Consider the following 13,572-nt stretch of genomic DNA (forward strand, 5'->3'; position numbering starts at 1 on the left):
CACTGAAGTAAAATATATAAGAACCTAGGGCTGCTAGAATTTAGAAATTCTAGAACATTTAAAATTCTCAGTACACTACAAAGTCCAGAGGTGGGCCGGGTAGGGATGGACTGTTGGGTGAGGCTCTAGAGCAGTGGTTTTCAACCATTTTTTACCCTTGGGGACCTGTGAAAATAGGAGAATTATTTTGGGGACCACCAAAGCAGAAATCGCCATAAACATAAGCGAATTTGACTAAGATCACTGGGTCTGTAATCCTCATCTATCAGGTGGTTCAGTCTTCTGAGGACCAGCAGTTGAAAAACACTGTTCTAGAGCAGATGATGTAGAAATAGGCCAATTATTTTTAAAAAATATTCAGCAGAAGCAAATTAAGTAGAGAAATAATGTATTGGGGGCATGTAATTTTAGATTATAATTATAGTATTGATATAAATTAATCCAGAAGAAACAGTAACCACAGGAAACCAAAAATAAGGGGGGAGAAGTGGAGAGGAACCATCAGTAATCCTGTCGTCGTTAAACCGCCATTACTATTTGTCACACGTGTATCCAGCCTCTTTGGTGTCCTGCAGCAGGTCATACTCATTCAGCAGTGAATGAAGTCAGCGGGGAATGCCTGTGAAATGGAAGTCTGAGTGGCAGGCAAGCAGGCTGATCAAGAGTTGTGATGCTGAGCCAGATGGTTTGAGTTTTAAATCCCACCTCTGCACTTACTGTTTATGGGACCACAGCAACTTGTTTCTCTCCTGTGTACCTGTGTTTCTATGAAATGGGATGAAGGTGCTGTCTACCATTGCTATTCTTAAAGGTTAAAGTATTAAGATAATTGAACTCAATGAAGACTATTTTTTAAACAGTACTAATAAGTATTACATGAGTAATATAACTGCATGGTATCTAATACGTATGAGCCTCTATATTAATTATTGCAGGAAAGCAGACATTTAATTTAAACAAGTAGCAGTAAAGTTGGAGGAGTTTATGTGAGGGTAATTTCAGTGGATAGTATATGTGAAGATAACCTGATTCTCGATAATGAAGCAAAATTAACTTAGCTGTTAGGATGGTTGATTTCAAATTACACTGTAATAGTTTTTCAAATTAAGTCTTATTTTTTGTAAATCTGTATTCTTGAAAATTTGTTTATTACTCCAGTGTGATAAATGTTTATTTAACATTCCTAAGCTGTTAAATAAAAATATGGTCCTGATCATTCTGGTAATATCATAAGTGTCAAAATTCTTTCCCTGATGCTTTGCATTATGCACCAGGTTGCCAAAAAGGTAACGGAATCCTCTCTTAGCAATAGCGTCAGGGTACTCAAAATCAAATCTATCTTCCAGACTTTTTACAAGAGAATGTGGTTAGCTTTGAGTGTAATTAAAGAGTGTATCACTTGATACCTGTTAGAAACAGGAAATTGTGAGGTGCACCTGTTTTTCGTATAGTACAGTGGGGGCAGTTTGGTCAACTATAAAAAAGAAGCTAAAGTAAGTTTTCAAATGTAAAATTTTAAGTGTGCCTCTATAAGAGCTGAAATAGATTCGACCAACACTGGCAGCTTTGCATTTGTCAAAGCATCTTTCGTTTCTTAACTATAATACTAGAATCTTAAAGGAACTCGGCCTTATAATGCTTTAAAGTATGTTCTTGCCTTTGTGTTTCTGGGAAATTAAGTCCCAAATTATTTTTTTATTAATATAATTTTACATGTTTTCCAATTGGAAAGTTATTTTGTTTAAGCTGACTAGTTATGAGAAATCCCATTATTTCTTAGAAATTTGAATTTTGAGAGTGAAGTTGGCAATTTGGGGGAAAAAAGAATCAGTAAAAGGAACAGTGTGTCCCCGGAGTGCCGGCCACGGGCCGTGCGTGCCAGCGCCTCTGCCAGCGCCTCTGCCGTGGCGGCTATAGCGCACCCAGTGTCAGGCGTTGGCTGCAGCTTCACCGCTTTGCCTCGATCATAATTTACATTATTAGCAGGAATATAATCTACAACCAGCACTTGAACTATTGAAGCAGTATGTTTAAGAAATTAAAGGTTTTTATTAAGCTAATGTTTGTTGGGGCAGAAAACAAGTGTCGTTTCTATGTGAGTTCTATATGATGACGATTCTTTTTTCTGTTTGACTTCTTGTTATAAACACGGGACCATAGTAATAGGTGAGTGAGTTATGCACACATACCTGTCATCGTAGGTTTCTAAAGACATACAGTTTTTGTTCAGAACGTTCAATGATTGGTTTCTATTTTACAATGATAAAAGTAGTTAACTATCCCAGGTTGTTTGCTAGCAGATGAATTTATCTGCATTTACTTCTCTTCCAGATACATGAAAAATTACACTGCTATGAGAAGCACAGCCCTGTGCCCATCCTGTACGGCGCGGCAGCCTTGGCCGACGATGTAAGTGCCCTGAGAGCCCCGGCCGGCCTCTCTTTCTCCCAGCAGCCTGGCCGCAGCAGGACCTGTCCCTAGTTCAGACAGACACGCGCAACTCTAGGAATGAAAACTAGAAGCAGCAAATGTTTCCAAAAGCCCTGTCATCACAGAGCTTATGCTGATATTATGCTAATTTTCACTCCCCTGTTTAAAGAATTTTGCATGTAGATACCCTCTTGTTCTGCCTTGGTAACTACCTAATAGGAATTTTCAACTGTAATTCTTTGGGGGAGAGAGGAACTGTCAGCTGTGAGTGCAGGGAGAAAGTCACAGACAAGAGGAATGTTTTGGAGAAATAAAGACAAATGAGATAACTACTGCTGACAGTACTAAAAAATGACAGATGCTAGTGTAGGAATGACGCCTACGCGATACATCAAAGACAGGATTGTTTTTAAAATGGATTCTAAAGCATCGTCATGATTTATGGATATTAGACCTTTCCAAATTACCTTCATAACCAAAAAATAAATTTTAGAAGCAGTTGGCATTGATGGAGTAGTTAATTTCCTGTAGCTATAATTTTATTTTCAGTCTGGGGTAGGGAGCTAACTTGCTGTTTCTTACTGCTAACTTTGGGACTCAGATGACTGGAGAGCACACCTGGGTAAACTCTGAGAGACACTGAGCTAGGGAGAGGGTGTTCAGTGTGAAGGCAGGTGTCCGTGACCTTCGGGAGCTAATTTGCTTTTTAAGTTTTTACTTTGTTATGTTAAAACCAATTATAATGCAGTGTAGTAAAATATCAGGGCCATCTCTATAAGAAAATAAATTGGCTATCTTCTGAGGTTCATTTTCTTTGATAGTTCTTACTTTCCAATGTAGAAAACAAAGCACATGTAATAACTCTCCAAGTTGTGGGCTATCTGTTTAGCTTAACCCTAGACACTTTTTCTTTCATTTTTTTTTTTTTTGTATTTTTCCAAAGTTGGAAACAGGGAGGCAGTCAGACAGACTCCCACATGCTCCCGACCGGGATCCACCCAGCATGCCCACCACGGGGCGATGCTCTGCCTATCTGGGGCGTTGCTCTGTCACAACCAGAGCCATTCTAGCGCCTGAGGCAGAGGCCACGGAGCCATCCTCAGTGCCCGGGCCAACTTTGCTCCAATGGAGCCTTGGCTGCTGGAGGGGAAGAGAGAGACAGAGAGGAAGAAGAGGGGGAGGGGTGGAGAAGCAGATGGGCGCTTCTCCTGTGTGCCCTGGCCGGAAATCGAACCCGGGACTCCTGCACACCAGGCTGACGCTGTACCACTGAGCAAACCGGCCAGGGCTTCTTTCATGTTTATCTACAGAAATTACAAATTACAAGGATGTTTTTTCAGTATATGTATTTTATGATGAAGTTTACTTCTGTATTACAGAACCAAAACATTTGAAGGGAAGATGAATAAAAGTATAGATATAGCTCTACAAAAAACTTCCATTGCCACTTAAAAAAGTCAAATAAAAAAAATTTCTGTTGAAGGTTTGAGGAAATACTGTTTATAAACCAATATAAATAAGGCCGAGTCATATTATGATGATATTATAAATATGGTAGAACAGCATTTTGTAATTCGTCAGAGCAATATATTGGAATATTAAAAAATATTAAGTATTAAGTGACCGAAGAGTTTAAAGAGCCCGTAGCAATTTTCAGTAAGTTAATTTTGTAAAAACATTACTTTAAAAAAGTAAAATTACTTTTAAAATGTAAGCAATGAATATATCAATTTTATTTTTTTGTATGTATAATACATATTTTGTCCTCCTTTTAGAGAAAAGCCCTTTCCCAGAGATAAAAACAATTATATTTAGCTCAGTAGAAACAATAGGGCGGCAAATTTCATGCAATGTTTTAAGGAGGGGTTTCAAATTAAAATATATGTACATAGTTTGAATCTGTAGTATTTCAATCTTTTTTTTTCTATTTGAGTCTTGCTTTTCTTCTTATGAAAATTAATGATCCTTCCTATAACTTAAAATTGACTAGGAATTTTGATTGGAAAATCTCTCATTTTTTGTGTGTGTGACAGAGAGAGGGACAAATAGGGAGAGACAGACAGGAAGGGAGACAGCATCAATTTGTGGCTCCTTAGTCTCCTATGTTGTTCATTGATTGCTTTCTTATATATGCCTTGATGGGGGAGGGGGCTACAGCAGAGTGAAAACACAGAAGCCAGTGACCTTTAGGCTCAAGCCAGTGACCATGGGGTTATGTCTATGATCCCACATTTAAACTAGCGACCCCATGCTCAATCTGGTGAGCCTGTGCTCAAGCCAGTGGCCTTGGGGTTTTGAACCTTGGTCCCAGTACAGTGCTCTATGCACTGCGCCACCACCTGGTCAGGCGGAAGATCTCTTAATGGAGAACATGAGACAGGTTCAAAGTTCTATGCCTGACCAGGCGGTGGTGCAGTAGATAGAGTGTTGGACTGAGATGCAGAGGACCCAGGTTTGAGACCCTAAGGTCGCCAGCTTGAGCGCGGGCTTATCTGGTTTGAGCAAAGCTCACCAGCTTGGACCCAAGGTTGCTGGCTTGAGCAAGGGGTTACTCGGTCTGCTGAAGGCCCACAGTCAAGGCACATATGAGAAAGCAATCAATGAACAACTAAGGTGTCGCAACAAAAAACTAGTGATTGATGCTTCTTATCTCTCTTCGTTCCTGTCTGTCTGTCCCTATCTGTTCCTCTCTCTCTCTGTCTTTGTCTCTGTGAGAAAAAAAAAAAAGTTCTAGTTCTTGCTTTTAGCTAGAACCAGCCAATGGGAAATATGACTTGCTATAGAATACAGTGTTTTTAACTGGAGTAGTCAACCTATTATAAGTCATTTTATGATTAACCTGGTTTACCTTTAACAGACTCCTTAGTCTGTATAGGTAAACATAATAAAAATTTTGGAGCTTTGCCCTGTTAGGGGCATTCTAGTCCTTTTCACCCTAGCTCTATAAACAGCAAGCTACTGTGGGTCTTTGGAAATACTGTGGATTTCACCACCTCATTCAGAGCTTTTCTTTTCTTTCTTTCTTTTTTTTTCAAAAATAGTGTCAGAGTTTAATCCAGTCTTTTTACAAGTAGCCCTTTGTCTGCATGCAAAAGACCATCGATAGATGAATGCTGGGGTTTGCTCTCGTTGCAGTAAATTAGAAGGTGATCTGGCCAATGTGATTCCTGGGACTGCACTTAGCCACGAGCGTGGGCTAGGACCTGGGCTACCAAGAGCCTACAAAGAAGAGCAGTGATTGATAGTCGGTTTTCTTTCATGCTGACTTTTCCTTAACCATTAGACAGTCTCAAGATCGATTTTGGTGGTCACACATGCAGCTACACAGTGCTCTGATTAAACATTCTTTATGTCAGTGTGATCTCTCTTGCAGCTGGCTGAAGAGCTTCAGAACAAGCCATTAAATACTGAGATCAGAGAGCTGTTGAAACTACTGTCAAAACCCAGTGTGAAGGTGAGGACATGCAATAAATATCTTCCAACAGGCAGAGGCGGATTAAGGTCCATTGAATTCCTGAACACAGAAGAAAATATTGAGCCCCTTAAAAAAAAAGAGAGAGGGAAAATAAAAATACATGTTAACCATATTTTTAAATAAATAAAAAATATTATGTAATATTAATGTTAAAATTGCACATATGAAACCAAAGTTGGTGTCATTAGAAAAAAGTGTAGAGTTGGGGTTTTGCAGGGCCTTCCAGAAGTCGGGGCCCAGAGTGCACGCCCAGTGCCTCCGCCGTTAAATCCACCTCTGCCAACAGGGCCACTTTCTGAGAGAATTCAGATGAATTTTGTTATGTGCTTAATTCTCAAGTAAATTTATTTTCAATAAGTATATAGTATTTTTATAGCCTAAATTTCATTAAGGAAAAAGGAATTGAACTTTTGATGATAATGTGACAAATTATAAAATAGTTTAATTGGATAATTCTGAATTTAAGTTGGCAGATATAATGTGGCTTCAAAGGTTATTTTCCTTTTAAATGAAGTTTGTTTGTTTTTTAAAAATTTTTTTTAAATGTGTGAGCATTTTTATTTATTTATTTATTTTTAACAGACAGAGAGAGAGTCAGAGAGAGTGATACATAGGGACAGACAGACAGGAATGGAGAGAGATGAGAAGCATCAATCATCAGTTTTTCGTGGCCACATTTTAGTTGTTCATTGATTGCTTTCTCATATGAGCCTTGACTGTGGGCCTTCAGTGGACCGAGTGGCCCCTTGCTCAAGCCAGCAACCTTGGGTCCAAGCTGGTGAGCTTTGCTCAAACCAGATGAGCCCGCACTCAAGCTGGCAACCTCGGGGTCTTGAACCTGGGTCCTTCCGCATCCCAGTCCGACGCTCTATCCACTGCGCCACCACCTGGTCAGGCTTAAATGAAGTTTTGAGTGTATAATATAGAACCTATTAGTGATTTGGTTTATGTTCATTTTACTTGGCTAGTTAATGGTATTCCAATATATTTGACAAGTATATCTGTTTTTCTGTAGGATCGCTTTTTAACATTCCTCTTCCTTCCCCCTACCCCTTCCCTTTCCCTCCTCCCCCTTCCTCCTCCCCCTTCCTTCTCCCCCTTCCTTCTCCCCCCTTCCTTCTCCTCATTCCCTTCCTCCTCCTCCTCCTCCTTTTCCCTTCCTTCCTTCCTCTCCCTCCCCCTCCTTCCTCTTCCTCCCTCTCCCCTCCTTCCTTTTCCTCTCCCTCCCCCTCCTCTCCTCTTTCTCCCCCTCCCCCTTCTTCTCCCTCCTCTCCCCTTCCTCCTCCTCCTGTCTCTACCAATTCATGGTTTAATATATCCTACTATTTTATAGAGCAGAGCTGTTTTCCAGTGTAAATACCACTGAAATATTGGTAGATGGACTTTACTTCTCCTTGCCATTTTCCTTCCATGTTTATCACTTGTTTTTTCTCTAAATGTGATTAGTCAACAGAAGGCATTTTGAAAATTTTCTCTTAATTCTAAGGGCCTAAATGCAGTGCATTCCAAAACTTACACATTTTGGATTTGAATCTACTGGAATTGCATGTGAAATATTGTTTACAAGTCAAATTACATGTGAATTATATAATTATGTAATTAAAATGATTGGTTGTATTATGGTGATTTCTGGTAAGCATATATAGACTGTTAGATGAAAATTTCTGTCTCAGTGCAAAAAACCAGTCTTTACCTACCTTGAAAAATCTCCATTGGAGCTGTGCTTGCTATATGTGTCTTAAATTGATATTTTTTTTAAAAAAGAGAAATAGTACTAAATAAAAGATGAAGCGAAATCATGGATAGACTATACTTTCTAATCCCTGAAGGTGGTACAGGCATGAGTACATGAATATGTTGCAGTAAGGGGAAGCGGAGTCATTCCCTTGTAATGACACAGAGGAGAGGGCTTAAAAATTAGTTCTGAAAGAATGTGATGGTAAGGGGGGGGAGGGCAAGGAAGGAGAGAGGGGGTGGGGGGGAGGGGAGGGGCACAAAGAAAACCAGATAGAAGGTGACGGAAGACAATTTGACTTTGGGTGAGGGGTATGCAACATAATCAAACGTCAAAATAATCTGGAGATGTTTTCTCTGAACATATGTACCCTGATTTATCAATGTCACTGCATTAAAATTAATAGTAAAAAAGAATAAAGATTGTATTAGAGCAGATAGTTGCTTGATTTTAAGGACAGAGTATGTGGAAATGGGAAGATTCCATTTCCATGGAATACATGACCAGAGAATGCTCTGAAAATGTCTTCATTTGGTTTTAGACTTCACATGAGAAATTAATATTAACTTTAGTATGGTAGGCTTAGCTGTGAGAAACTTGTTAAACTCCTTTTGAGAAGTATTATTTTGGTTTGAGCATTATAAAGTTTTGACCAAAACAAAATAAAGCATGAATTTGGTATTCTATTCAAGGGTGTTTGAAATGAAATAGCTAATAATAAAGAGATTATACTGGATGGAAACTGGTATTTGGCTGGAGAGGGAGGTATGATTTTAGATGGCATTATGTTCTACCGTTGGTTAAAACTTTATAATTGAATACTTGAACTTCATTGTGGCAGAAATATTTTAGATGGATAACTGTGCTTATTTTTCATATTTATATAGCATATGACTGAAGAGTGGGTTAGAAGTCAGCATGAAATAATTTGTGGAAAGTGGGTAAGGTTCTAGGCATGGGATATTGCACTTGGCAATGCCTTTTTCTAGTTAGCCAGTCTTGGGAAGAAAAGGAAGAAAACTTTCTTTCCTTTTTGACCTAACATTTTAAGTTGTTTTTCTTAAAATCATTTATATTAACCATTATCACTTTGAATATCATTCTTGTAGGTATTACTTTAAAAAGTACATCCTCAAAATAAGTTTTAGACTATTTCAGAATATGATCAACAACTACTTTTTGTCCTGGGAATAAACTGAAATATTTGCTTTTTTTTTTTCTAAGCAGAAGCAAGGTACAGTAGAATATGACATCTGTACATGAATTGTTAGTTGAACTAAGTTAAAACACGAAAAATGAATTTTTGATATTAGTTTAAATATTATCTTATTTTTTAGTGGATAAAGGAAGTAATTATTTATTTTTAAAGATTGCTGTTTTATTTTAAATATTTAATTCATGATACAGACAAGAAGCCTGAGATGGTTATTACCAAAGTAATAAAGACTGTTTTAAACACACAGATATATATATGCAACCACATATGGAGAGGTAACACATGCATCCCGCAGATCTGCCAAGTCTTTTTGAAAAGTGTTACAACTTTCTCTGGTAATTTGTACAGTGACATTGGAGTCAGGTCTTTATTCATTCTTTTGCATTTATTCTGTAGGCCTTATAGAACTTACAGAAGATAATATGTATTAATGAAGATGACAGGAGGAATGTTGGGTAAAAAAAGGGAACACGTGGAAATTCTGTGGAACATGGAGGGGAGGGTGCTACATCTAAGCTTGGATCGGAGGTAGTGGAAGGAAACTTTCTGGAGGTTGTGGCATCTCAGTTAATACCTGAAGGTTGAGTGTGAAGTAACCAAAGTGGGAAGAGGAGAGAGAGAAAGGTGGGGTGGGAGGTGAAAAATAAATGTTTTAAGTAAGGTGAAAGGATGTGAAATCTCAGAAAGAAAATAGCTTGTCAAGTTAAAGAATGTAGAATAAGTTCAGTGTCGCTGGACAGTGGTTTGTGAAAGACGAGGGGCGGAAGTTTAGAGCTGGGCGGTTGAGCCTTTGATGAGTTTGCCTGGGATGGTTTGGTTCCTGCCTCTAGTTTCCAGCATTATCCTCATAGCCTCCCTTTAAATTTCTTTTTAATTTTATTTATTCATTTTAGGGAGGCGGGGAGAAAGAGAGGGAGAGATAGAAAGAAGGTGGGGAGGAGCAAGAAGCATTAACTCCCATATGTGCCTTGACCAGGCAAGCCCGGGTTTTCAAACCAGCAACCTCAGCGTTCCAGGTCGATACTTTATCCACTGTGCCACCGCAGGTCAGACCTCCCTTTAAATTTCAGTTGGTTATTTAGATGATCAATTATATGGCTACCCTAATTGTGAGCTTAGTAAAAAGTTTGGATTTTATCCTAAGGACAGTGGAAAGCCTTTGAAAGCATTTAAGTTGGCAGGTCACATATACTCACTTGGTATGGAATGTGCAGGACAGTTATTTGGGATGGGGCAGTGGTGGTAAGGTGAGGGAGTGGGATGTGAACGGAGGGATGGAGGGAGACCTTGATCACAGATGTGAGGGGTGGGTGAAAGGAAGTGGGGCATAGGTGGATTGGATGTAGCTTCAATGCTGGTATTGGGGCAAGTGGTTAATCATTGGGAAAAAGTGACGAACTTCCTTTATTAGAATAAATTCCAAATATCTAAGTGTAGAAAATTGAATCATAATTATGAGGTAGAGAAGTATACCAGGGAAGTATTCAAACCTTAGGTACAGACACACCCTTATACACACATGAAAAGTAAAAAAAAAATCCATCAATGAAGTTAGAATATTTATGTAAATAATTTATGATATTTGTCTTAGTCAGTTGATAGTTGATTACTGTAATTTTACCTTTCAAGAAGTATTCTGATACTTCTAAAAATACACAAAATTTTTTTGATAGTACATACTTGCATTTCTAATTCAAACTATAGAGAAATAGAAGCTCCTATCCTCATTGCTTTATTAGTGAAGATGAGCATCATTTCCTATGTTTAATGACATTTTATTCTATGAACTTTGTGTTCATTCACATGCCTCTATTATAGCCACTCTTAATTGGTTTAATTTAATGAATTACTTTTCCTTCCTTTTTGAATACACATATATAACTTATACATCTTTTTCTAATTATAAATAGGAAAATAGGATTCACTGTTTACTGTTTTATTTGTGAACTTTTAACATTTGGATATTTTAGATTTCTCTTTGGATCAACATAATCATCTCTAACACCCCTTAGAAGTGGACATTCCGTTGCTTCTGCTTTTCTGCTGTATCTATGCACTATATTTAAAATAAGTACATTTCTTGTTTATCACAGAATTTTGTATGATCAGTAAATTGTTGGGTTAAATTTTTTTGTACATTAAAAATTTTGAAAGTAATTGTTGGCTTGTACTTAGCAATGATCTAGACCAGTGGTAGTCAACCTGGTTCCTACAGCCCACTAGTGGGCATTCCAGCTTTCATGGTGGGCTGTAGCGGAGCAACCAAAGTATAAATAAAAAGATAGATTTAACTATAGTAAGTTGTTTCATAAAGATTTATTCTACCAAACAGCGAAAATTCGACATAAAGTACTTGGTAAGTAATTATTATTATATGCTTTAACTTGCTATAACTCTGCTTTATAAATTTTATAAAGTAAAGTTACTTCTCTACTTTATAAATGACCATTACTATGGAACCGGTGAGCGGTTAGAAAATTTTACTACTAACAGAGATACAAAAGTGGGCGGTAGGTATAAAAAGGTTGACTACCCCTGGTCTAGATGGTTTCTCTCAGTGTACAATGCCTTTACAGCAGGAGAAGGTTCTTTTTTCCTATCCCCTTGCAAGCCTTGTTCTATTAATTTTTTGTTTCAAATTTTTTATTTTTTATTTATTTATTTTTTTTCATTTTTCTGAAGCTGGAAACAGGGAGAGACAGTCAGACAGACTCCCGCATGCGCCCGACCGGGATCCACCCGGCACGCCCACCAGGGGGCGATGCTCTGCCCATCCTGGGCATCGCCATGTTGCGACCAGAGCCACTCTAGCGCCTGGGGCAGAGGCCACAGAGCCATCCCCAGCGCCCGGGCCATCTTTGCTCCAATGGAGCCTTGGCTGCGGGAGGGGAAGAGAGAGACAGAGAGGGAAGTGCGGCGGAGGGGTGGAGAAGCAAATGGGCGCTTCTCCTGTGTGCCCTGGCCGGGAATCGAACCCGGGTCCTCCGCACACTAAGCTGACGCTCTACTGCTGAGCCAACTGGCCAGGGCTAATTTTTTATTTATTGATTGTAGAGAGAGAGAAAGAGAGAAACACAAACACTGAGTTGTTCCAGTTATTTATGCATTCATTGACTTTTTTTTTAAGCAAGAGAGAAAGGAGTCAGAGAGAGGGACAGATAGGGACAGATAGGAAAGGAGACAGATGAGAAGCATCATTTTTTTGTTGTGGCACCTTAGTTCATTAATTACTTTCTCATATGTGCCTTAACTGGGGGGCTACAGCAAAGCAAGTGACCCCTTTCTTAAGCCAGTGACCTTGAGCTCAAGCTAGCAACCATAGGCTTCAAGCCAGTGACCTTTGGGCTCAAGCCAGCGACCATGGGGTCATGTCTATGATTCCATGCTTAAGCCAGCAACCCCGTGTTCAAGCTGGTATGCCTTCACTCAAACCAGATAAGCCCATGCTTAAGGCGGCAACCTCTAGGTTTCGATCTTCTGTCCTTCGCATCCCAGTCTGACCCTCTATCCACTGCATCACCACCTAGTCAGGCCATTGGTTGATTCTTGCATGTGCCCTGATCAGGGATTGAACCTGCAACCTTGATGTATTAGGACAATATTCTAACCAACTAAGCTAGTTTTATTTATTTTTATTTTTTAGTTTTGCTAGTTGATCACCACTAGAATACAGGATGGGGCAAAGGTAGACTTACAGTTGTGAGTACATGAAACACAAGTGTTTGTTCTTGTATTATTATTTATTATTTTTCATACAAATAACTATAAACCTACTTTTGCCCCACCCTGTATATGCCAGCACTTTTCCTGTATAACTTGTTGCCCTCGAGTCTTGAATAGCTAGAAAATGACTTGTCATTCTGTATCGATAGTCTCATCTGATTTAAATATTACACCCATTCTTTCAATCAGTGATTTGATTGGCCAGGTACCATATACAAAAAATAAAGTGTTCTTGTTACTCAATAATGTCCACATAATCCTGTCATATTGTTCAAGTATTAGAGTCCAGTAAAAAATAAAGTATAAAAGAAAACAACAGATGGTGAGAAAAGGAAAATGGTACCAAGTAGTAAAAGACCTAAATAGATACAGTAGAGACTGAAGGCATACTGCAAGGATGGACCGTTCCATCAACAATAATGTTGGTGGCATTTGGGGACACTAATGGAGGCATATTGATCTCTACAAAGACTTTGTTTCTAGGGGAAGCAAAGGGGGAGTCGTTAATAAGTAAGAAGTATTCCTAGGCATCAGATTGTCACATTAAAGGCAAATCAGCCTCCATGAGTCACCATTCTGTGGCTTATTTTTGATAAAACAGTGAAGTGACATTATCTCTAGAACATAGTATTATTATTTAGGGAGCTGGGGAAAATTTGGTAGATTTGTAAAAGGCAATAAAATAAGATTTGTTGTAACTTTTTAACTTTCCAAAACATTCACTTGCAAGAAATTACTCATTGCCTGAGCATGCAGAATGGATGAGATTTTATTAAAGCATGCTAAAGGGAAAAAATGAAGCTTTCTGTTAGAGAAATAAATCAGTGTGAATCACCTTATGAGTTGGACACTTAATTCTGTGGACCTGACATACTTAGAACATGGAGTTGACTTTAGAAGGTCCGAGGCAGTGAGAGCTTACGAACCTGATGAGTTAGAAGGCCTACTGTTCAATTTCATACAGATTTGTCTGAGGGACAGGTAAACCAATCA

At 38.7% G+C, this 13,572-nt stretch overlaps 1 protein-coding gene across 3 annotated transcripts in view; it reads left to right on the plus strand.

Annotated features, from left to right (window-relative positions):
• Positions 1 to 13,572, plus strand: part of MPP7 (MAGUK p55 scaffold protein 7) — a 283,309-nt gene that overhangs the window by 189,837 nt on the left and 79,900 nt on the right. For all 3 annotated transcript variants that reach the window (XM_066280418.1, XM_066280420.1, XM_066280419.1), the window contains exons 4-5: positions 2,332 to 2,409; positions 5,804 to 5,884. In XM_066280418.1, coding sequence (XP_066136515.1) covers positions 2,332 to 2,409; positions 5,804 to 5,884 — 159 coding nt within the window. The remainder of the gene's footprint in view (positions 1 to 2,331; positions 2,410 to 5,803; positions 5,885 to 13,572) is intronic.

Source organism: Saccopteryx bilineata, chromosome 5 (assembly GCF_036850765.1).
Source record: "Saccopteryx bilineata isolate mSacBil1 chromosome 5, mSacBil1_pri_phased_curated, whole genome shotgun sequence".
Taxonomy (NCBI): domain Eukaryota; kingdom Metazoa; phylum Chordata; class Mammalia; order Chiroptera; family Emballonuridae; genus Saccopteryx; species Saccopteryx bilineata.